This window comes from Lactuca sativa, chromosome 3, assembly GCF_002870075.4.
Source record: "Lactuca sativa cultivar Salinas chromosome 3, Lsat_Salinas_v11, whole genome shotgun sequence".
Lineage (NCBI taxonomy): Eukaryota > Viridiplantae > Streptophyta > Magnoliopsida > Asterales > Asteraceae > Lactuca > Lactuca sativa.
Window position 1 is genome coordinate 33540927 of NC_056625.2, and position 25474 is coordinate 33566400.

Here is a 25474-nt window from a genome sequence, read left to right on the forward strand (position 1 = left end):
TTTTTACAACAGTGCTTTTTGCTAATCGAAAGTGTACCTCTCCCGTACTAGACCTATTTATTTATTAGACACATTCTAAAGGCAAGATACCTCTCTTACGATATCTTCCAACAAGCGTCATTCACTATCGCAAGCCTCCTCGTTTCCTCCATTTACTCAGTTCGATACAAGCCTTCACCATGATGTTTTGTACACCTAAGCCGACGTTTGGTGTACTGAGGAGAGTATTTTAAGATATGAAAAGATTTTATTTACGATAGACGTATAGATCTCCTTGTCACACCGAAAAGTTATATGCCAGTTCTAATACTGTAATCAAACGTTTAGAAATCTGAACACATAAAATTTCCAGATCCGGTCGGCAACAGACCATAGATCCGATCGTATAATGCATATCATAAATCATTTAGCACATAAAAGCATGTTAGGAATTTTCCCTAAATAAGCTAGTGCTTGTGTCTATTCAGGTGTATTACCTAAATTTTATTAGACACACTCCTCACAATCATTGCTTAGCATTCTAAGTTTAAGTCTAGAAATAAATCCATATTTTTAGTTCGCTTAAACTAATGCTATGATACCAACTGTGACATCCCTAATTTTCGCGGCCAGAAAAGACCGATTTTGTTTATGCTTTATAAAAATCAGAGTACATCTTTTAATAAAAATGTTGCGGAATTTGTTCCCAGTAAAACATGATAAATACGTTATCAAAGCATTTCTGAAGAAATGTATTTTCATTCATTTTAAACATTTGGGATGTCATCGTTAATACAAAAACATAAGCATAAACAGAATTTACATTCATTATCACTAGTGATTTACATCTCCTTAATCTCTTAGTGTAATGTGACATCATAACAACACTTGTGACATAAATAAACTGAGTGGGTCAGGTTGGAAAACCTGGTGAGTACATAGGGTTTTCAACCCTAATTTCGAAATTAGAGGATATTGGATTGGGATTAAAATTTATTTGATTAACTGATTAATAGTAAATAAATTGTTTAATACTTATTGGTTTATTTAAATTGAATTAATTTTATTAATTTCGAAATTTGTAAATTAAACCTAATATTTTGAAATTTTTTTTTTAAAATACACCTTATATATAATATTAAAAGTTAATTACTATATATATAAGACTAAGTCAGTCGGATCTCTAGTATGCCTCATTCACGAAGCCGAACGATAAGGGGATATAAGGAAACCGCCTATAAAATGGAAGTTGAATGGGTGTCCACTCTTACCCACTGCTTCCTCGTTTGGTGGATGGTCGTTAGCAGAACGAATATGATAAGACATTAACTTCATTAAAAGTATAATGCTATTAAAGTAATTAAAGTAATTAAAGCACCTTTTATTAAATCCTACTCTTAGTTACTTTAGGGAAAATGTGAAAAGTATGCTAGTCCATAAAATTGCACATTATACTTTATAGTAGTTAGTGGAGCACGTGTTGTTAACCGGTACACTAATAGTGACTATAAAGAGTAATAATGGTCATCTCGAAAATTATCATTGATTAATGGAGTGCGTGTGGTTAACTGGCACATTATTGTAAGATGATAAATGACATCGAGAGTGCCAATCATATTTGTATGGTTATTCACATCTTGTTTGTGATCCTCGGTATCCCAGTCATAGATAGTAGATCAAAATCTGAGATTAAACATGTCATTGATATATTCAATGAATCTCAAAAGATCTAGGAATTTCATAGTTCGAAATTGGTAAATTGCTTTTACCTACCTTCATAAATTCGCAATAAGATTACGACATCCCTCTTCTTAGTTGTGAATTGTTATTTTGGATCTTAACCTTAATCGTTTATTATGGGTTAAATATTAAGGATAATTGTCATCTAACTAAAACTACCTTCTTTCTTTATAGATGTCTACTCGTGGTGATGCTTCTGCTCCATCGTCGTCTACCCACCATTAGTGTTTCTCCCTACTCTCTATTGTGTCCAAGGCGACATTTGATGACACCAACTACAATGATTGGATGCGTAACATCAAGATGACGCTTCAGTTTGAGGGCAAAGAATATGTCTTTGAAGAAAAAATCATTGAAATCGATGAAGCCACTGCTACTCCTGAACAACTAGCCTCTTACAAGAAACACTACAACGATGCAACAAAAGTCGCTAGCATCATGGTCGCTACAATGGCTCCTAAATTGAAAAGGTTCTATGAGGAGTATTGACCATATGAGATGAAAAATGACCTTATGGAAAAGTACCACAAGAGAGATCGTGAAGAGAAATATGAAGTGGTCAAGTCTCTCATGGCGTGCGAGATGAAAGAGGGAGAGTCTGTGTGCAACCACGTGCAGAGAATGCAAAGATACGTGGAACGCCTTGTTAGGCTCAATGTACATTTTGACGAGCAGTTGGACATTGCATGGTCTTGAACTCCTTGCCAAGTTGTTATAATCAGTTAATATTGGCTTATCATTTGAACAACATAGAAACCACATTGGCCCAACTCCACAACTTGCTACCGACTGCTGAGTCGAGAATGAGTTTTTATTCATGACTCTGCTTTATGGGTTGTACAATGGTATCAACTTGGATTATGGTTCGGTTTTATGGCTACAACTGGTTCAAAGTTTGTCATCGACCTCTCGCCACACATAAATTTCTTGTGCCTGGTTCTGGACCATTGTCACTCAATGGACAATGGAACGCTATCATGTTCCCATCATGGAAGACTCACTACTCTCCTCCATCGCTACATTTCACACCACGAAAATCATTGTCACTGATCCCTCGAAGTATCTCTTCATTGGCTCAATTCCAGAGTCAATGTATGCTTGTGTGTCCACAGAAAGCAAGATTATTCAGGAGTACAAGAAGCTCCCTTCATCTGGTCCAAGGGAAATCAATCCGGAAATGATGAGGTCTATTGAAGAAGCAGAAAAACCTGCTAAGAGGGGCAAAAATCAAGAAACGAAAAAGGGTGAAATAGGAGTTAAAGTATCTAAGGTGCAGACTCTAAAGAAGTGAAAGTCTGAGAAGGAAGCACCATCCCAGCCCAAGCAGAAGAAAGCCAAGAAAGCAGTTAGGAAGCTCATTCTTTCTTCATCAAGCGACTCAGAGTACGTGCCTACTGGTCATTAACCCATCATTCAACCCAACGAAAGCGAAAGCTCAGATGACGAAGGTTCGGTTCGTGGAGACACACCACCTCGTTCGCCTACACCAGTGGTAACAGTTCGATCCCAAGAACCTTCTCCTCCATCTATTTCCATCCCCATTTCCATTCCTCCCATTTCCCCATTCATCACATCACAACCTACTTCCACCATTCCCATTCCTATCATATATTAACCACTACTGGAGTTCAGACCAACGTATCTGATACGAGGGGTTCGTACTTCAGCACCCGAAACCCCTGTTACTACTAAACCTCCCTCCCCTACCCAATCGACAGAAACCAATACCATTCTTGGTGGTGAGGATGTCGATTTCGATATCTTCTACTACAGTCCATACAGGGTGTAGAGCGATGATGATGATGATGCTCCGGTAACCAAGAGGCAACTCAAGGATTTGGACGACAAGCTTGACAAGCCTGTGGCATCTTCCTCCTCTTCCCAAGACTCATTTTTAGAAGCTGCAGTGAAGGCTATGATGACTACATTTGTAAAAGAGCATGAGGCTTCAATTGCCAAGTCAACCTCTGCTATAGATGCCTCCACCAAGTCGTGCAAAGAAGCGAATGAAAAAGTCGATAAACTCATTCGTGATGGTAACATTTTTCTGGAGTCTTTGCAGGGTGCATCGAAGTTGAATGCAAACAAGGTGAACACCACTGTGGAAAAGCTTGTTGCGTCTCTTGAGACCAAAAAGCAGCACTTTGCCACCATGTGTCAGAATATTCAAACATATAACACTGAATTTCAGAGCTTTATCAATGAGCGTCTCAAGAAGCTCCAAGAAGATATGGCCATGGAAAGCAGGATCATGGATGAAGTGGCTCTCAAAACAACTCAACTACAGACCAAGTCACTGCAACTTTCTCAGGCGAACAAGGAGGTTGACAACCTTCGCTCTAAGAGGATCGTCGTCAAGAGTTGTGTCTCAGATGTTCATGCCATTCTCTCCAATGTTCTGGAAGCTCACGACTCAGTTCTCACTCTTTCTGTCAGACATCATCTTACAGAAAAGCTTGTCCTGACACTTGAAATGTTAAATCGAATAGAGGGTGTTTCGGAGACTGTTTTTCCTACGAAACAAGGGGGAGAAGGAATTACAAGCACTACTCAGCTTCCTCCTATAAGCAAAACTGTTCCACCGAAGGTCACCATTGAACGACCGAAGGGTAATGAGGCTTCAGGTTCTAGCGCGAAGGACAAGGGAAAAGGTGTTCTAGAAGATAGTGACGAAGAATAAGAGACCATTGTTGAGGCTCTGAAGAGAAAGCAAAGGGACAGGGAACCTGATCTGTAACACCCGTAGATCCGGGCTAGTCAACTTAGAGATAATAGGGGTCGAAAACGACTTTTCAGCAAAAGATTATTTAGAATAAATAATCTTAACCAAGTTGTAGTAAATGTTACAAGGTTTCCGTACATATAAAGAGCGCCGAAATCCGAGTTATAACGAAGAAGTTATGACCTGTCAAAGTTTCGCGACGGAACCGACACGACACCGGGAAGTGTAAATAGTGAATTTACGATAGATATATTTTTAGCCTTAGTAATCTAAACAAAATTCGTAGAATATGTTAAACTGAGAGTGTCCATAAAAAGAACGCCCAAATCTGACTTCGTATGAGGAAGTTATGATTTTTCTAAGATTTGGCATAGCGGTGCATGGCCTGAAACTCGAATTTTAGTTCGAGCGGTTTTTGGCTTACGCGACCTAAATGAGAGTTGAAGACAGACGAAAACGGAGTCCATATGAAGGAGTTACAAATTCTTCGCGGTCATTTAACAGTCTAATCTCTTCCTACTGTTAAATTTAAGATCGGTCGAGAATTAGCCGACGGAGTAAAAAGGAAAGTTGTAGATTTTATTTTTACCTACGCGTGGATATAAATAACGTCCAAAACGGGGCTCCTATGCGAAAGTTATGGACGAAGCTTAGTCTCTACTTTTCGAGCGCGATGAATTCGATACGGTTTTGTAAATCCGAGATAGAATGAGAATTAGCCAACAAGGTATAAATGAAAGTTGTAGTAATCGTAAATACCAACGCATGGATATAAATAACATCATAAACAGAGCTCGTATGCGAAAGATATGGACGAAGCTTAGTCGTTACTCTTCGAGCGCGATAAATTCGATACCGTTTTTTGTAAATCTGAGATAGAAGGAGAATTAGCCGATGAGGTCTAAATGAAAGTTGTAGTACTCGTAAATACCAACGCGTGGATATATAAACGTAGAAAACGGAGCTCGTACATGGAAGATACGGATGAAACTTAGCGGCCTTTACTATAAAATCCCTATAAATAAAGGGTGAACCCTTCATTATTTCTTCACACCATAAGCGTTTCTTTCTCTCTCTAACTTCTCTCTAGCCTCCCTAAACCCCTCCCAAGTCTAGGGAACCTCCCTAGCACGAGAAGAAAGCCCCGGAGCGACCGACGGCTCCGATAAGAAAAGCTTTCGGCTCGGAAACGTTGCTCCAGCGAAGCCCGGTTTTTAATAAAAACTCGTTGTAAGTGAGATACGCCTATACTATATTTAATATAACTTTTATTTAATTATAGTAACATTATTAGGACCTTAAAATAATTATTTGGGCTATTATTATGAGTTATATCGAGTGTTATTTAACGCTTATATAATAGTAATAATAGCTAGACTATTAATTAGTCGTGGTTAACATTAAAAACTAAACCCTAGTGGTATTGATACTAGGTTTTGTCGAGGAAAATTGTTTTGAGATAACGAATTGTTGTCTGAATTCAGAATCACCACCTAATCAAGTGAGTGCATGGTCCCTTTCATCTTACACATAAATATGAAGTATTTTATATAAACTACGTGCTATGTGTAAATATTATCTGTATAATTACTGTCTATGCTGGATGAACGATTTTCTACATGTTTTAAATGATTTAAATTGTATATGTATTTTATATCTACGATAATGCTGGGGTAAAACATGGGTAGATGTAAAAGATGGAGTATGAGTTGGATGATGAGTTGAGAGGTGAAATAGACCGTGAGGTGAGGGTGAGAGGTGGACGATGTGAGAAGCCTTTTTCCCAAATGATGGCCCCGTCATTCAGCAGAGTATGGATGACAACCACAGACTATTCTAGACAGTCCAGTGGAGCACTAGCAAGCTCCCAACTTGTAGGTGTTGTGAACGATGTGTTCACCGGTGTACTCTAAAAACCCATTGACATGTATTGCGAGTGGATACTGTCGATAAATGAAATAGCCCTGGCAGCTATGGATTTAGTGCGTGTTGAGAAAACCCTGGCAGCTATGGATTTAGTGCTCATTGAGTAAACCCTGGCAATGATGGATTTCATGCCGATTCCTTAGGATGATCCTTAGGAATGAATGAACGAGGAATAGTTGATTCTTAGGATAGACCCTTAAGAGTAAAGAAGATAATGGGGATGGGTGATTGGGTTAACTGTTTGACGATTAAAACATAATAATTATATTATTGTGGGTTGAAAACTCTATGTACTCACCAGGTTTCCCAACCTGACCCACTCAGTTTATTTAGATCACAGGTGTTGATATGAATTCACATTACACTGAGAGATTAAGGAGATATAGATCACTAGTGATAATGACTGTAAGTTCTGTTTATGCTTATGTTTCTGTATTGACGATGACATCCCAAATGTTTTAAAATGAATAAAAATACATTTCTTCAGAAATGCTTTGATAACATGTTTATCATGTTTTACTGGGAACAAGTTCCGCAACATTTTTATTAAAAGAAGTACTCTGATTTTTATAAAGCATAAACAAAATCGGTCTTTTCTGGCTGTGAAAAATGGGGATGTCACATGATCTCAATGCTAAGGCTGCTAGGGAAGCCGGAGAGAAGGAGAGAAAAAAGAAAGAAGCTCATGGTCTCTTGGAAAGCAGGAAAATGCTTTTTCCTCTTTGGTCGGTGGAAAATCTGATTAAGGAAGCTATTGAATGTCCAAGCACACATTGGCTTGAGTCAGTAGTGTCACTAGACCGTGAGAACTCTAGGGATTCTCAGTTTGACATGCCTATAACCCGAAAGGCATTTGTCTTTCACTGTTTCCTTCCTATTGCTGAAGTTCCCCATTCTGACCCAAAAGTTGACAGGGATCTGATTGACTACTATCTTGAGTTTTCTCAGCCTCAGTATCTTACCTGGAGCGCTCAAAAGATAACGACTGTCAGGGTACTAAAACCAATTGCAGAAGGGAAATTCATCAATGTTAAATTCAAGGTGACCAGAGGTTCAACTAACTTTGAGCATACAATTTCTCTGGCTGATCTACCAAATCTTAATCCCCACGACTGGATTGTGCTATACAACTTTTTGTTGGATTAGTGTCTAAGTCCATAACTATTTTGGTATGTACTTGACCCGATGGTGCATGGTCCTTTTGGGTTGCCTTCACCAAAGCAACTTGATTGGAGAAATAAATAGAGAGAGAGGTTATTATGATTTATTAATATGTTATAAGAATAATATATTAAAGGAGAAATCATATTTGTTTAATTAATATTGGTCAATAATTAATTAAGAATTAGTTTTGTGATCAAATGTAATTAATTAAACTATAGGGGCTGATTTGTAATTATGTGATAGTTACAAAATATGGTAAGGATTATCTTATAAGTATGGTGGACGAATTTGAGGTTGGAAAGCCTTAGAATTCGAGTATGATAAGGATTCAAGGATTATCTTATTGGTTGCTTAATGGATAATCAACTAGATAAGGATAATGACTGAAACCCTATCTCTACACCTATATAAACACCCCTAGGGTCATGAATTCGTGGATCCCTTCCCAAGAAGTCCTAGATACGAATTCTAACCTCCCTCCTCTCTCTTTATACCTTCTCCACTCGCTTATGGTGTTTGTGAGCCATTAGAGGAGTGACACTTGTGACTCTCTGCTTTCCAAGGTCAATTCAAGGAGGAATTGGATTGTTATTGCTACATAACAATCAAGGTATGTTCTTAAACTTATTTACATGTGAATTCTGATTTCCATATGCTAGTATTAGGGTTCAAAGTCTTGGATTCAAAGTATGTACAATAGAGAAACCTAGATCCGAGCTTTAGGGTTTGTATGAGTACATAGGATGTCTTATGACCAAAACCCATCAGTGGTATCAGAGCCATGATTGGTTTCTATTGTATTGATGCTTGATGTAACTGAAAATCATGTTTTGGCCTCACTGTTCGACCTGACTCGGTGAGTCAGCCCTACTCGGCGAGTTCCAGAGGGTGACTCGGCGAGTCGGTGCGTCAGACAGTGCTTATCTCGGGATTTCTTGCTGTTTTTGCATTGGGATAATTACCTTATCATGTTAGATTAATATTAATCCGATTATATGATATATTTGACTATAATTTTAATCTAATTGAAGATATTTATCAATTAATAGGATAATTGTTTCCTTATAAGATAATTGATTAATTATTTTAAGTAAATTGATAAATTGTTTTGCAAGAAATCATCAAATATGGATAATTATGTGATTAAATGTTAATTTGAATTATTTGTTATTTGATCCTTGTTGTTGTGGAAAAGTTTCATATTTGGCCCTTTAGGTTTTATAGTTTAAAATTTGAACCCCAAAAGTTTTGTTGTTTTGAAATTTAAATAGTTGAAACCCTAATGTTTTGAAAAATGTTTCAAAACTTGCCCTCAAGTTTTGGAATTTAAATTTTGATTAAATGGTTTAATTTTGATGTATATTTAAATTCTAAACCCTTATGGTTTGAAATGTTTCAAAACTTGCCCTCAAGTTTTGGAATTTAAAAGTTGATTAAAAAGTTTAATTAGGAATGTTAAATTCTAAAACATCTAAGTAGTTTTGAAAAGGTTCAAATCACACCCTTATGGTTTTATTAATTAATTAAGGTGTATAATTAAAAGAAGTTTAATAAGTCCATAAAAGTTCAGGTTTACAATTTAATTAAATTAAAGGTATAATTGTTAAATTTAACCACATGGTATTTTAAAAGTGTTAAAATACACCCTATACTATATATAACATTAAAGGTCTAACATTATATATATGTATGAGTAAAAGTCAGTCTTACCGTTAGTAGGCCTCATTCACGAAGCTGATCTATAAGGGGTGTTTAAGGAAATTGCCTATAAAATGGCGATTGAATGGGTATCCACTCTTACCCACCACACTCTTGACTAGTGGAGAGTCGTTAGCCGAACGGGCAGGATAGGACGAAACCTTCCATTATAAGTATAATGAATTATTAAAGTAACTAAATGTTTTCATATAATTCCCAATCTTAGTTACTTAGGCAAAAGTGAATTGATGCAATTCCATGAAATTACACTTTGTGCCCTTGCGAAGACGTTAGTGGAGCGTGTGTGGTTTACCGGCACACTAAATGGGTCTAAGCAAAGGTAGCAAAGGGTGACTCAATGTTTGTCATAGTTCGGTGGAGCGTGTGTGGTTTACCGGCACATCGAATAGGTGACTATAACATGTGAGGGCACCATGTAGTTTGCATGGTTATTCACACCCGCTTTGTGATCCTCGGCATCCCAGTCACAAACAAGAGGGGCATATCGAGATTTAAACATGTCATTGAAAGTTCAATGTATCTCAAAGGATCTAGGAGTTTTCATAAATTTAAAACTTAAATGTCTTTTCATTTTTCGTGGTGGAAATTAGTGAATCGTCATTCACTTACCTTCAAATATTCTGCAATTAGGGTTACGGCATCCCTCTCCCGAGTTGTAGAATATTGTGTTGGGTCCTAGCCTTAGTATCTCATTTGGGTGATTTACTAAGGACTCAATCTATCAACTAACTTGAATTCGTTTTCTCCCATTTTGTAGATGTCAAAGTTCGACAACTATGGTTTTCCCAAATCCCGTGGAACAAGCTTTCCACATGAAGATGGTATTTCACGATTCAATCGAGGAACAAGAAATCATGCTTCACTTCCTCCTCCTCCTCCTATTGTTCTCCCCAACCCACAAGATCGAAGAATTGAAAGGTTCAATATCACTAAAGCCCTATTGGAAATGAAACATGAAGATGGTAAACCCGTGTGTGCCCACGTTCTAGGAATGAAATCACACATTGATAGGTTGATAATGTTGGGTGTGTCATTCCCAGATGAGTTGGCTGTGAATTGGGTTTTGCAGTCACTTCCTGAATCATATAATGAGTTCAAAAGAAAGTATTATATGATGAATCATGACGACAACATCATTGACCTAACTTACATGCTCATTGCTGCTGAATCATAAATGATTTGGCGAAGCAATGGAGCCTATTTGTTGGAAAAGTCAACCAACCATGCTTCCGAGGATGTTCTAGTAGAACCGACCTGCGTTTACTGCCAAAAGAGAGGGCGTTGGATACAAGTCTGCCCAAAGAGCCTGAAGAGTCCAGAAGATGGGAGAGTCAAAGAGTATGGCTGCGCTTCAGGTAAAATCCACTATCTAACTCCATTAAGTTCCTATTCATTAATTCTTAATACATAATGTAATAAGATTGCATTTGAATGTTTTACAGGATCGGTGAAAAGAAAGGAAGCTTGGTGAAAGAGCAAGATGAATCTAATCACAAGGAATGGATCTTGATCGCATGGACTTGAAGATTAGATTTTGAGCTTAGATAGTTATGATAGAGTTGTTAGAAATTTTCTTTTGAAATACATAGTTTTCAATGGATTTTGCATTGTAAGGACAAACATTTTCCGCTGCTTTTATAAATAAAAAAATTTTCGTTTGACTTATTTATTTATTTGTTTATTTCCTTGCAATGAAATCGTTATGAAAATTGGTGTTTGAATATTTCTACAGCAAATGGATATGATTCTTATTTATGGTGTTTATGGAAAAGTCGAGAATTTACCAAATAGGGAGAGTTTTCTCATCACCCAAGTTTCAATTGGACAGAAATTTGGAATCATGCAACTTGGTTGCACGATGAATGAGAAATTTCATATTTGGAAATTAGACCAATTCGTTGACAAAGTGTCAAGTGAAGGACTAAGAGATCGAGCACACAATGTTGCGTGTTGATCAAGACCACCATAAGAGTAACAATGATATTCGTCATGATTTACTAAAGGTTTAGTAAATATGATTATACTTACAAGATTAAGTGTAATTCTGAATTGATTAAAGAGTTTAGATCAATAGCAGAACGAATAAGAAGAATCAAGTAGGCAGAAAGATAAAAGTTTCTCCATTCTAAGAAGATGGGAGAGTACCTTTTATGCTTTATGATAAGTCTTAATGATTAAGAACCATACCTCAATTGATCCTCTAAGTGAGTCTTAGTACAATTGTATGTCTAAGAAGAGGAATCAAGAATTGAAGAAATGGTTAAATCAATAAGTCAATCATACTTCGTTCTAATAACAAGTATTAAAGTTAAGATTGTGACATTGAGTGAAAGGTATTAAGAAGGTTTGTAACTTTCATTAAATGTGGAAAGTTGTGATGTCTTGGATAACACAAAGACCAACTAGGACCAATTTATGAAGTGTTTTGATAAAAGCTACACTAACTCTTGAATATTTGTTTGTCAAGAAATGGTTTTTGACAAGAGAATCATATATGTCAAGGAGTCAGTGGGAGTCTTAATAGTCTTGAAAGGTTTCAAGAACAAATCAAATAAACCTTATCGATCATCACTAGCACACGAGTTGAGGTTTACAACCTATCGTGTTGACATTATTTTGATTCTATGCCAATCCAGTCGAGTTAATTATGCATGTGAGTTCTATGAGTTCTCATTTTGAACGCATAAAAGGCAAAGCACCTTAATCAATGAAAGGTACATTGATAGGAAAGGGTGAGCTGCTTAACTACTTGGAAGACATGGTGGGCAGCTGTGCTACCATAAGGCAAGAAATCAAGATTAAGAAAGTTCGCTCCATATGAGTTTAAATTTGTCGTAAACTTGGTTTTGACAAATTCACATGGATAGGAACAAATACACTGTTTAAATCTAAGTGTCATAAGATTTCCTCCTTCATGAAAATGATTGTGAGGAAATGCTTTCACTAAGACAGATTTTAAGAAGATAGTGATTGTAAAATTGCATTCTCGAATTCAATTATGGTTACGACATCCCTTTCCATAATTTGAATTGTGAGGTTTGGCAATTAGTCTTAATTGTTTAGACACACATATGAACTATCGAAGGCAAATGTGTATAATATCAAGAAACGTTGATAAATCAAAGCACTAAGTATTAGAAACATGAACTTAAGAAATTCAATAAGCATTGTTTTTTCTGAAAGTTAAGATGTTTATGAATACATGTCGAAGCTAGTGGGAGCATAAGTGTTATGTTTTATAATAATCATCAAGATAGTGGGAGCATAAAAGTTATGATTGTATGATTATTAAGGAAAGTATTGCAAGGTTAGCAATATTAATTATAGAAAACAAGAGTCATACTTTGCAAAGTCGCAATAGTTGAAGAGTTGTTTTGCTATAATTAAGGGAGATAATATTATGCTTCATTTCAAATCTAAAGGTTTAGGTTGAGAAATGTTAATAAAATTTAGTCAAAGGTACAAAGTGTGTTCTTAAAATTTCGATTATGATTACGGCATCCCTCTTCACAATTCGAATTTTGAGAACATAGCAAATAAAACATTATGCGTCGTGTCCCATACGCTTCGGGTATAGGATCGATTGCAAATGCTTTAATGTTTGACCATTCTAAAATTTTCCGAATGTCTAGCACATTTAGAGGGAAAAAGGACTAGAATCGGTTTAGACTAAAATAATTAAACAACTATCAAAGGACAATCCAAGTTCGACGAGGATTGGTCGCTTGTGAGTAGTTGGAAGTATAGTATTGGAAAATATGGAAATGTTTCCATATTGGATGGACCATATCGACATCATTACGAATAGAAAAGATTCTATTAAGAATGAGTTGTCATTTGGAACAGGATGTTCAAAGAATGTACTTTGAGTGAGAGACATCACGTCTATGGAATTGTCTTGTAACAATCTCCGATAGAAGATTTTGTAATATCATTGGCAATAGTCTTTATGACTTTGGTGCAGTGACATTACGAAAGGATAAGTTGCATAGAATGTTAGAATCTAGCATATTCTATAAGTAACAAGAATTTGATATTCTTTAACTTATGAAAAACGGATTTGGAGTTGTGAAATGAGAATGATTGGAAATGTGTCCAATGAGATCTATTTCACAAAGTAAGAACCATAGGTAAGCATTGTGTGCATGCTGGGAGCATGGGACAAGTGTTGTAATTCAAGTAAGAAGTTGATTACCCGAAACGACAAATAATGAGTAATCAATATGGTGATAAATAAAAGGTGTTTTATTTATACTCAAAGGTTTGAGGCCATATGGGATTAGTATTATTCTTGTGTTTCACATTTGCATGTTTTGACTTCCAGAATAATTGAGTTTATTAAGAATAATCGAATTATTCAAACGGGCCATAGTCGTTCATATGTTGGAAGTAGATATGAATGAAGACTGTCGTGAATTGGTGTGTGGATTGTCTAGAAAAGTATTAGACATAAGCAAATGTTTGCTGCAACGTTCATGAGTGCTTATGAATGTGATTTGAGCATTGGATTAGACCCACACTCACTTGGATCACTCCATGGATTGTATCACGAGTGATTGGTGAGACAATAACATCTTATATTCTTGAAACCGAGATGTGTGAGTTGTATCTTGCAAATCGGTTGCACATTGATAATATGTAAACGCACCAGTAACTTGGTGTTATAAAACATATTGTTGTGTGTGATTCGGTGCGTGAGTACAAGCAAGCATTGTATCAAAGTTTATCCGTTCCTTTTATCCAAAGTAGGATAAAAGCGATATCTTTGGGCCCCTCGATGGTTTAGTGATGACAAACGTAAATGCTCGGCCGGGCTAGGGCTAATTTGATTTGTTCAATTAGTCAGTCGTCATAAATCAGAATCGAGATATAGTACAAAGAGAATGATTTGAAATCATATCTCATGTGATATATAGAATGGAGGAATATATGATCCCTTATCTAAGGACACGCGTATCTGATAGGATCAGAGTTGATAGCGGCTTTGGAAAGCTACGATTGCAGATCGGGATCTGAAGTCATACGCATAATAGTTATTAGACTTATCCAAGTGAGAGACTGTTGGATTAGTGTCTAAGTCCATAACTATTTTGGTATGTACTTGACCCGATGGTGCATGGTCCTTTTGGGTTGCCTTCACCAAAGCAACTTGATTGGAGAAATAAATAGAGAGAGAGGTTATTATGATTTATTAATATGTTATAAGAATAATATATTAAAGGAGAAATCATATTTGTTTAATTAATATTGGTCAATAATTAATTAAGAATTAGTTTTGTGATCAAATGTAATTAATTAAACTATAGGGGCTGATTTGTAATTATGTGATAGTTACAAAATAAGGTAAGGATTATCTTATAAGTATGGTGGACGAATTTGAGGTTGGAAAGCCTTAGAATTCGAGTATGATAAGGATTCAAGGATTATCTTATTGGTTGCTTAATGGATAATCAACTAGATAAGGATAATGACTGAAATCCTATCTCTACACCTATATAAACACCCCTAGGGTCATGAATTCGTGGATCCCTTCCCAAGAAGTCCTAGATATGAATTCTAACCTCCCTCCTCTCTCTTTATACCTTCTCCACTTGCTTATGGTGTTTGTGAGCCATTAGAGGAGTGACACTTGTGACTCTCTGCTTTCCAAGGTCAATTCAAGGAGGAATTGGATTGTTATTGCTACATAACAATCAAGGTATGTTCTTAAACTTATTTACATGTGAATTCTGATTTCCATATGCTAGTATTAGGGTTCAAAGTCTTGGATTCAAAGTATGTACAATAGAGAAACCTAGATCCGAGCTTTAGGGTTTGTATGAGTACATAGGATGTCTTATGACCAAAACCCATCACTTTTTGCTCACCAATCCAGTTGAATATGATCCGATCATCGATCACATCAAGATGATGTTGGTGTGCTGTATTCTAGAAGTGGCAAAGATGGATCAAGAAATTGATTTGGTTCTTAAAAAAAGCCAACGATGGTATCCATTGGTTCATCTAGCAACATCAATAGAATGAAGATGGGGAAGATAGACCCGAAGCTCAACTCTGTGATGTTCACCAGAGGCGAAGGTCAAAAGTGCTTGTTCGCTCTAATTGACAAACATCTTTTCACTACAACTTGCTTGGAACAAGTTTTGGATATCATACATAAATGCAAGCAGAACAGTGAAGGTGACAAGAAGTATTTCACTGACATGATTAGATGGTATATCGATTTTCGTCAAGTCCTGCTTGCTATCATTCCGAAGCTGTTCAAAGTGGTGAAGCGTACTGCAACAAATCAATAGAAATGAAGTCTCGCCTCAATTGACGCAAAGGGGGAGATTGTTGGGACCTGAAGTGTTGCGTATTTGGCTCGCTCTTTAGCCCAGTTTTGTTACCGGTTTGGGCTTGTCCAACCGTGTTTATTTTTATTAGGGTTTAGTATTTAAGGTGCATGCATGCATCCTTTGTGATTATCGCTTTCATTATTATTCTCATAATTGTACTACAAACCCTAGCTCGCCTCTACAGTGGAAGTTCTTCATCGAGCTCTGATGAGGCGTGACTATTCTTGAATCATTAAGCAATACTTTGATTCCATCTCGTGTTTATTGTGTTTGTTTGTTTTTATTGATTAACCTGTTGAAGATCTAATCGATTTAAGAGTTTTCAACTCATCAATTGGTATCAAGTGTTGGGTCTTTGGCTGGCTCCTTAGCCCAGTTTAGTTACCAGTTTGGGCCTATCCAACCGTGTTTATTTTTATTATGGTTTAGTATTTAAGGTGCATGCATGCATCCTTTGTGATTATTAATTTCATTATTATTCTCATAATTGTACTACAAACCCTAGCTCGCCTCTACAGTGGAAGTTCTTCATCAAACTCTGTTGAGGCGTGAATATTCTTGAATCATTAAGCAATACTTTGATTCCATCTCATGTTTACTGTGTTTGATTGTTTTTATTGATTAACCTGTTGAAGATCTAATCGATCTAAGATATTTCAACTCATCAGTATTGAAGAGCCCTAAAATATTATCTAGATATCTTGGACTAAAAACTTCTCGAATAAAAATCCATATTTCATACAAGAACCAGACCAATGACTTTTCCTTTTCTACCATTCGTCCCAATACACAGTTCAAGGGTTAAATCTCTTAACCATCACTACCTCCTTCTAAAAGGTCTAAACTTTACCTTCGTAAGGCCTAAAGCCTTTACACAATCAAATTCCGACCCACAACCTTGAAATAAGAAATGAAAGGAAATAGGATGTTACAAATGTGATTAGATAGTGCACATCGTAACCTAGCCAAACTTTCTTTGAAATCAGACTCTCGGTAAGCTTTTGCAGTCTCCTAAAACAAAATTTTGATTCTTTCTTGTTTCCTGATCTTTGTTGGCATAGTCATCAATAAATGGTGACAATAGAGTGCATGATATGCATCCGAGAACCCAACTTGAATGATTATTTCAATAGAATTGGCTTTATCAGATATGATAGCCAAAGTGGTCATGCACCAAATACATTCTTTGAGTCTTAATAGAAACCATATCCACGAGTCCCCATTTTCTGTTTTTCCAACACCAAACTATATTTGGAGGATTTGGTTTTTATTGACCATGCCTACTGCTAGGAACATCGTGCCCATGTATTTCCCTTTAAGATGTGCCCCGTTAATGATAATAATAGGACACAAACTTGTTTGAAAAGCTCGAACCTACACAACAGTTTAATATATTAGTCAATAAATTGAATACACGTGTAACAAGAATTCAAATAACTTATTATATAAGAAATATTAACGCACAACCGATAGTCATGAAGAAGTATTCAAATTTGTTGTCATAACTTTTCTTTATATGTGTAATTGTCTGTGGATTATTCCTCTCCAAATTGTAACAATATAAAGGAAGTCTTTCAAAGCTTTCTTTTAAGGGTCCATCTTAACAGATTTAGAGCATACATTTTAGCACTCCATGCTTGCCAATATAAAATATGTACACCAAGACAGTTATTTAAAGTTCATTGGATTTGTTTCCCCTAACAACATATTACATGTACTATCAACTAGCATGACCTTCAAGAAGTAACCCGATACTTTTTTGTTGTCTTGACAATGATGGGGGGAAGGAGTTATGTGTGATTATCTGATAGTTTAACCACTTGTAATGAATTAGTATCTTTATCTTTTGTAGCTCGCAACCACAATTTATAATTTTTCACAAAGCAAACAGCTTCATACCTGTCTTTTGTAGATTTATTCACTCTAAGCCCTCAATAACACATTTGAATCTTAATTTAAGCTTAAGTTCTTCTTTGCTTTTAAAGAGTTGATACAACTTCACATAAGAAGAATAATTGTGGGCTACAACACCTTTATGTTTTTGTTGAGCTAATTCAAACAATGGTAAAGGTTTAGACATCACCTAATTATTGGTTTGTGTTTTTTTAGAATAAAAAGAAAATAATAAGGATACTTTTCCTCTTGGGCTTTTCGTGGTTTTATGCGCTCAATTTCTTCCTCTTCAGATTCATTGTCATCCCCAACAAACTCAGTGAAACTCTGGAAATGCTCAACTGGCTCTCCGTGTGAAATTATATTGTCATCATCAACCAACAACATTAGTTTTGCTTGGTCATTTACGGATTCATCAACATCAAATGACGACGGAGCAACATTAACTGTAGTCTTACCTTTATACCTATAATCATCCCTTTTACAAGCTCAATGTAAGAATGAACATGATTAGTTGATAGGTAACAAATTACCAATTTGGTTACTTCCAGCACTGGAAGACCCATTGCCACAAGAATCATCATCCATGGGAAACCGATGAATACCATTTTCCATAAAACTATTAACAACAAACAATTGTACCATATTAGGAGATATACTACTAACAAAACTAAAAAAGTATCTGACATCAATATCGTCAAGAATATGTATAATTATATTTGATCAAGGACATTAAAAGGTAAACATATTTAATTAGTGTGTAACATGGACTTAGAAGTAACCAATGTAATTAACCCACCGAAGTTGATATCACTGCTTATATTTACACCAAAACATGTGTAGTTTGGAGCAATATACGGCATAAATCCCTTGATATCATGCCATTGCCCTTCACTAGAAACTGACACTAGAAAAAAATCTTTATACATATTCATTTTTTGAGGATATGAAAACTATCAAAATAGGGTTTCAACAAGGGAGGAATAAAGACAACGAAATGTACTGCTTGTGTAAGAACAAACAACATACATATACCCTAATTTTACCTTTTCTGAACACTATTCTTGAATGCACCGTACATTTTAGAATACTATCAAGAATACACTTTTCCAGTCCAGGATGTCAGATTTCAGACCCGATAACTATCAACTCTGAAATAAACATAACCATTTTGAAATACTATATTTTAGAGTAATGGTCATTATATAAAAAATATAAAAAAATTGATTATTATTATCAAATTATTCATTTATACGAAATAGATTACTCAATTTCCCAGTAAAACTAAAAAACCGAATATGTGAATAATACTTAATACAAAAAACATCATAAATGGTCCCTGTGGTTTCTTCAAATCTGAATTTTAGTCCCCGTGGTTTAGAAACATCATAGTTGGTCTCTGTGCTTTCAAAACTTTTGATGATTGGTTCTTATTGCCAACTCCATTAAGTTTTGTCCGTTGACTGAAGAGTATTTTCGTCATTTCACCACCACATGGACTATTTATGATGTTTTCTTTTATTTAAAAAAATGAAATAATATACAAAAAGAGTCCCACTCTCTCTTTCTCTCTCTCTCTCTCTCTCTCTCTCTCTCTCTCTCTCTCTCTCTCTTCCCTCCTGTTTTCTTCTTCGTTTAACACCACACAAACACCCCCGATACTTGATATTGTTGTCCCCATTTCTTCTTCATTAGACTGCCAAGACTCACCCACCGGAGGTGGGTGGTCCTCCGATCACCAGAAAATGCAAAGATGAGAGAGAGGAGGTTGCTACCTCCTTCCCATCCTCCAACAGATCCCTTCCCATCCAAGCTCAACCCTCAGACACCCCATGCCGTTGCTCTCATTTTCTTCTCCAATCTAAAGAAGACGAAGTCCCACGCCCCCACTCGACTTCTGATTTTGTCCAGTTCTTTCTCAACACAGGTGAGGGCCAAAATTCTCCATCCCCTTTCGCGTTAGCCGGAAACGAACAGACAAGAGAAGGGCAATCGGAAAATCCAACAGCCCATCTTCTTCTTCATCTATTTCAGTCATGGGACCACCACTTTTGACTACTCCGTTCGATTTCCATTCCGATCAGATGAAGACGATGACCAGGGCGAAGATGAAGGCTCGTCGGGGATCAGCTATTCCCTCCTCGCGATCTGTTAAACCCCACCAGACCACCTCATTTGTTGATTTCGTCCGTACTTTTCCCTCCCAATCAGACGAAGATTGAACCCACGAGGGTCGCCGGAGGTCGACGCCTGCCCTTTCTTGTGATCTCTCAGCCTCATCGGAGATTCCCGATTTTTTCTTCTGTTCGTTTGTTTCTTCATCGACCTGATAAAGACGACGATTCCTTTCCCCATTGTTTGTACCAATTAACTCAATCCCCACGTCCTTATAAGCAACCACAAAGTTTCTTTCTTCCTTTCCTATACATCGATTCAAGAACCCAAAATTCAGAACATGTTTTGTATTTTAAGGATTATGGTGGTGTTCATACGAGAGAGAGAGAGAGGGGGGGGGGGGGGGGTAGGACCCTCTTTGTATATTATTTCATTTAAAAAAAACATCATAAATGGTCCCTGTGGTAGTGAAATGACGAAAATACCCTCCAGTTAACGGATAAAACTTAACGGAGTTAGCAATAAGGACCAATCGTCAAAAGTTTTGAAAGCACAGGGACCAGCTATGACATTTCTAAACCAGAAAGACTAAACTTCAGATTTAAGAAAACTATAGGGACCATTTATGATGTTTTTTCTACTTGATATTACAAAATAATCAAACATAAAAAAAACATCAACAACCCAGCTATATATAAAAAACCCAAATTATTCATTACATTTAACACCTCCCCTGCCATAGTACCATACTACCATTCCCTTCCGTCAAAGCTATCAACCCATTTCACAATCACATTCTGGACTGCTTGTCATTGTGAAATCATGACCAACAAATCCCCAATCTTCCCCATTCATGAGCCTCAACACTTCAGTGACTATGGCTTCGACCCTCAAATCGACTACTTTCAGGTTCCCCTTTCTCTTCATTACTTTCAACAATGGCACTCAAATCCTTGCTTAACAGTCTGTGTTCCAATTCGCAGGTGTTGGAAGAAGCCAGAAAGCATAAACGCGAAACTTACTCGTCCAGATCCGCCATTGACAACGTGCATTTTAAGCTTCAGAAACCCATCTCCAAAGACGACACCAGCAAGAAGATAAAAAAGACCCGTAAACGCTGGTGGTGGAAGAGCGCCCTCCACTTCTTCAAACGCAAACGTACTTCCTCTTCCGACTCATCTTACAACAATCTCCACTGCGTCTACAGCGCCAGCGGCGGCGGCGGAGTAGGAGGAGTCCGTGCGATGTCTGGACCGGTGTATTTGACGGATAGCAGAAACGGGTCTGCCACTCTTTACCACCGTACCTCCACCAGCCGGCCGTCGTCCGGACCACTCGCATCTACACGAAAAGGTGATATCGATATACCCTACATCAGTCTCACTGAACTCAACATGAATCAGACCCACAAGATCTCAGGCTCCGCCATGCCCATTTACTTGGTCACTTAACGACTTCAATGATTCAAGCATTCAATTACATTTACTTTTTTTTTTTTACGCATTAAAAGAAATGATGAAAGGTAGTAAAGATTAGTTGGAAAAAATGTGTTCCTTTCTGGGTTCATTTATCTCTTTTGCAGAGATTCGCTTTACTGTTAATCGAACCCACGATTTGACCAATTCGTTTTTGACCAGTTTGTTTGGATAATTTCTTGGAAGAAGTGTGATGAATTGTATCCGTTGGTTTAAGTGATTACTATTTGTCCATACATGAATGAATGTTTAGTATCAGTGTGACTTCGATGGAATTTGGCAGAAAAATGGTGTGGACATTTCTTGATTTCTTCGTACCCTTACAAGAAACATGTTCGAAACGAAAATTGAGGGGCCATTTAATTTTAGAGGAAGAGTAGGCATATGGTAGGGCTAATGTTCATCTTTTATTTCAAAACGATATCCACTTATATAATATTATTATCACTATGCAATTTAAAAGAAAGGGAAACTACTAAACTAGCATAAAGACCCTTAAATTTGTGTTAACCAATAAAAAAGCCAAAATAGTAAAATTTCGTATAAAAATTATGGGATAAAACTGATAAAAAACATATTTAAGGTAATTTTTTTACAAACTTAAAAGTTTTCATGTGAGTTTCACTTTAAGGAAACTTGAAAACTAAAGAAACATGTAAAAAAGATAAACTAGAAAGTTTAATGAAAGTTAAGATAAAACTAATGACATGACGTAAACTTAAGAGTTTTTATGTCATTTTTCTTGTTAAAATTAGGACAAGTTACACACTATATGAAAAATATTGCTTCATTTCATTTTTGATACTGATATATATATGCATTTTTTTTTTTAATTATTCTATAAATAAAGAAAACATGGACCCTTAAAGAAGAATCCGTTGGGACACCAAGCCTTGGATGGGCCTTTTGAAAGATAAGGTTAACGGGAATCGTCAACTAACTGAATGCTTTTGGAATCGTATTTTGAGAGTTTTTCACAACAAATTAGGGGTAGGGGTGGTGTTTAACAATCAAAATATGCTTTAAAATGAACTCAAAGTAGACGCATGCGGGGATTAATAAGTTTGAAGTTATTTACTAATCCTCCAAACGGGCAATCATAAGCAACAAATATATTTCAGGCGAGACACATTGGATACATATACATTTACATGAAAGTCTTAACCCACATGTATTCATGGGGAGTTGAATTTGATGCAAGAAAGATGTAGAGATGAAGATATGCATATATGTGTAGTGTCGCATGATCATTTGTAAAGATCGATGTTGGTTGCGGTCCGAGCATGCAAGAGTGAAATTGGGAAAAAATATGGTTGGGAATGAATTATTATTTTTTATGTAATTTTTAGTTAGGGAGGAGGGAGTCGTTCCCATTGAACCCACTAAACTCACTGCCACATCAGCTTTTCTCTTTGATTTTTCTTCATCTTTCCGAACCCACTGTCCCATTTTGGTCTCATGGGTGAGATCAAGTGGTTTGCCACCACTCCAGGGGCTTTGAGTTGCTACTCTTAGTATCTCCGAGGTCATTAGTTCATAAAGGTGTTTGATTGATGCTTATGAATGGACCATGCATGTGTTAAGGTGATTTTTATGGGTCTTAAGGATTAATTTGCATTGTTGAGCTTCTTTAAGACGTGCAAACTGATAAAGTTTCCAACTTTATAAGTTAAGAGTGAATTTCGAAGGTTCCCTGAAGTTTGGGTGCAAAGAGCTTAAGTGGTTAATTAAGGAAATCAATTTTAGTTAAGTCGGAGTTACGCCCCGCGTAAGAGTTGGTACGCCCAGCGTACCGTGTATAAGTCGCGGTCTGGTTCGCCGTGTACGCCCAACATACGACGTTCAACTTAGCTTGGGCTTGTGGTGTTTTGGGCTTCACGTTCTTGGGCTACTTTGTTGTGTTGGGCGTTTTTGGGCCATCTGACATCAACTTTTTGGGACTAAGGATTATTGGGCTTTAGGTTTAGGTCCATATAGGGTTGGGCCCAATTTGGAAAATTGGGCCATTAGTGGGCCCTTATGAATCCTTTGGTTTTGAGCCTTGGTGGGCCCAATGGGTTTGGGTCATTAGTGGGCTTGCTTATCTGGGCTATCTTTGGGCCTAGGGCTGGAGTCTAGCCTTGTTCAGCTATTGATTATGATGTTGGGTGTTTGGCTCAGATCGGGAGTGGTTAGTAGTAGCAACAGCAGTGTAGGATCAATCGTGAAGCGCTGAGGTGAGTTTCTCACTATAATTACCTGTGTGGTAATGCATGAGTGACCGAAGGGTCTTATTTGTGTTATTGACTGGAAGGTCTTATTTATGTTGTTGACCGGAGGGTTTTATTTATATTATTGATCGAATGATCTTATTTATATTACTGACCGGAGGTTCTTATCTGCCTTGTGTGTTATTATGCATTCTGTCTTTGTGACTTATGTTGTTATATTATTTTGTATATATATGTTGAGCTATAACCTGAGGGCCCATACCGAACCGTGAGACCGGAGGGTCTTCACTGAGACACTTGACCGGAGGGTCCATATTGAGATATATCCATGAGAGGCTTATTATTTGTGTATGTGGTATTTTGGGGAACTCAATAAGCTTCGTGCTTACCGTGTTGAGTTGAATGTGTTTCAGGTACTTCCGTAGATTTCGAGAAGGCGGAGGCACGATTGTACACATTCGTCAGCTTATGGAGATTTGAGGATTTTGGGATACTCTGATATTGTTTTGATAATAACTTACAATATATGTGATGACTTGCATTTATGAGTAATATTTTGAGGATTAAAAATGAAAAAAAATGTCTTGAAATTTGAGGAGAGAGAGAGAGAGAGAGAGAGAGTTGTGGCGCCCTCTTATTATTTTTAATTATTAAAATATAAAAGTATGTGAACTGTCATAAGGGGTAACCGGCTTACCCCTTCGTTATCTAAAAAAAGACATTTTAGACCCGACACAACCAACTTTGTTCATTTGAAAGACACAGAAATAACATTAGAGACCGAACGACTCAACCCTAAAAATTTTGTGGGTTATATGTGTCATTTTCCCTAAAACAATTGACATCACTACATATGAATATAGGATTATTTTGTAAATTTGGTGTAGACCTAGGCACCTAGCTAGGTTGTTTACAACCCACTCTATTTTATTAGCGGAAGCAACTCTCATGACTTTGATACAAAACTAGAAAGGTTACCCCCGCTACGCGATGACCAGAAGATTTCAATGTTGTTTCCGAATATATAAAATGACAGATGTAGAAAGTGCAACAATGAAAAGCCTGAGCTTTGCCCCAGAGCGTTTTTTTCATTTTCATGAAAAAATGTAAAAGTTTTGACTGCAAGGACCAGAAGTGTCAAAATGGCTAAAGAATTAAAGGGGTTGGGATTAACAACTTTTTAGAAAAGGGATCAAAGTTGTCAAACTGTTAAAGTTTTGTGGCCAAACTTTAAATATTAAAGGTTCCTAAAAAGTGTAAAAATATTGATTGCAAGGAACAAAAGTGAAAAATGTAAAAGTTTGGACTGCAAGGACCAGAAGTGTCAAAATGACTAAAGAATTAAAGGGGTAGGAATTAACAACTTTTTAGAAAAGGGATCAAAGTTGTCAAACCGTTAAAGCTTTGTGGCCAAACTTTAAATATTAAAAGGTTCATAAAAAGTGTAAAAAAATTGATTGCAAGGAACAAAAATGAAAAATGTAAAAGTTTGGACTGTAAGGACCAGAAGTGTCAAAATGGCTGAAGAATTAAAGGGGTAGGAATTAGCAACTTTTTAGAAAAAGAATCAAAATTGTCAAACCGTTAAAGTTTTGTGGCCAAACTTTAAATATTAAAAAATTCCTAAAAAGTGTAAAAATATTGATTGCAAGGACCAAAAGCGTCAAAATGAGTAAAATAGCATAAGGACCAATTCTACCAAAAAAATTACAAGTTTACTATTCCTTTTCTTACTATATATATATATATATATATATATATATATATATATATATATATATATATATATATATATATATATATATATATATATATATATATATATATATATATATATATATATATATATATTTTTATAATTAGTGAGTTCTTTGCAAAATTGGGTGAAACGCATCTCTTCTTTCTTCACGTTGCAATTCTAATGAGTTTCTATGTAAAATATGGTTTCACCATAATTTTTTTTTGATCGTTTCCCCATAAACTAGCTTTTCATCCGGGCGGAACACATGATGATTAAAGTTAGGAGACCAAAAGCCCAAAACTAAAAGTCTTTTTTCTTTTTAAAAAAAATTATTTTTTTTTAAATTAAAAAAAAAAGGTTATACCATAAACTTCTTCTACCACCACCGCCACCATTATCATCGCTACGGTGCTCCCTACGCCATCACTACCCCCTTGGCCCCTTCCTCCACC

At 36.4% G+C, this 25474-nt stretch overlaps 1 protein-coding gene across 1 annotated transcript; it reads left to right on the forward strand.

Annotated features, from left to right (window-relative positions):
• Positions 1 to 20165: 20165 nt before the first annotated feature.
• LOC111917261 (uncharacterized) lies at positions 20166 to 21307 on the forward strand. Its single transcript, XM_023912942.3, has 2 exons — positions 20166 to 20505; positions 20580 to 21307. The coding sequence occupies exons 1-2, from the start codon at positions 20419 to 20421 to the stop codon at positions 21045 to 21047; spliced, it is 555 nt and encodes a 184-aa protein (XP_023768710.1). The 5' UTR covers positions 20166 to 20418; the 3' UTR covers positions 21048 to 21307.
• Positions 21308 to 25474: the final 4167 nt, after the last annotated feature.

Bases quoted from the DNA above. Each gene is read 5' to 3' on its own strand.
- LOC111917261 (XM_023912942.3), top strand. From the start codon at position 20,419: ATGACCAACAAATCCCCAATCTTCCCCATTCATGAGCCTCAACACTTC. The intron at 20,506-20,579 runs GTTCCCCTTTCT...TCCAATTCGCAG, and splicing joins CTCAAATCGACTACTTTCAG to GTGTTGGAAGAAGCCAGAAA.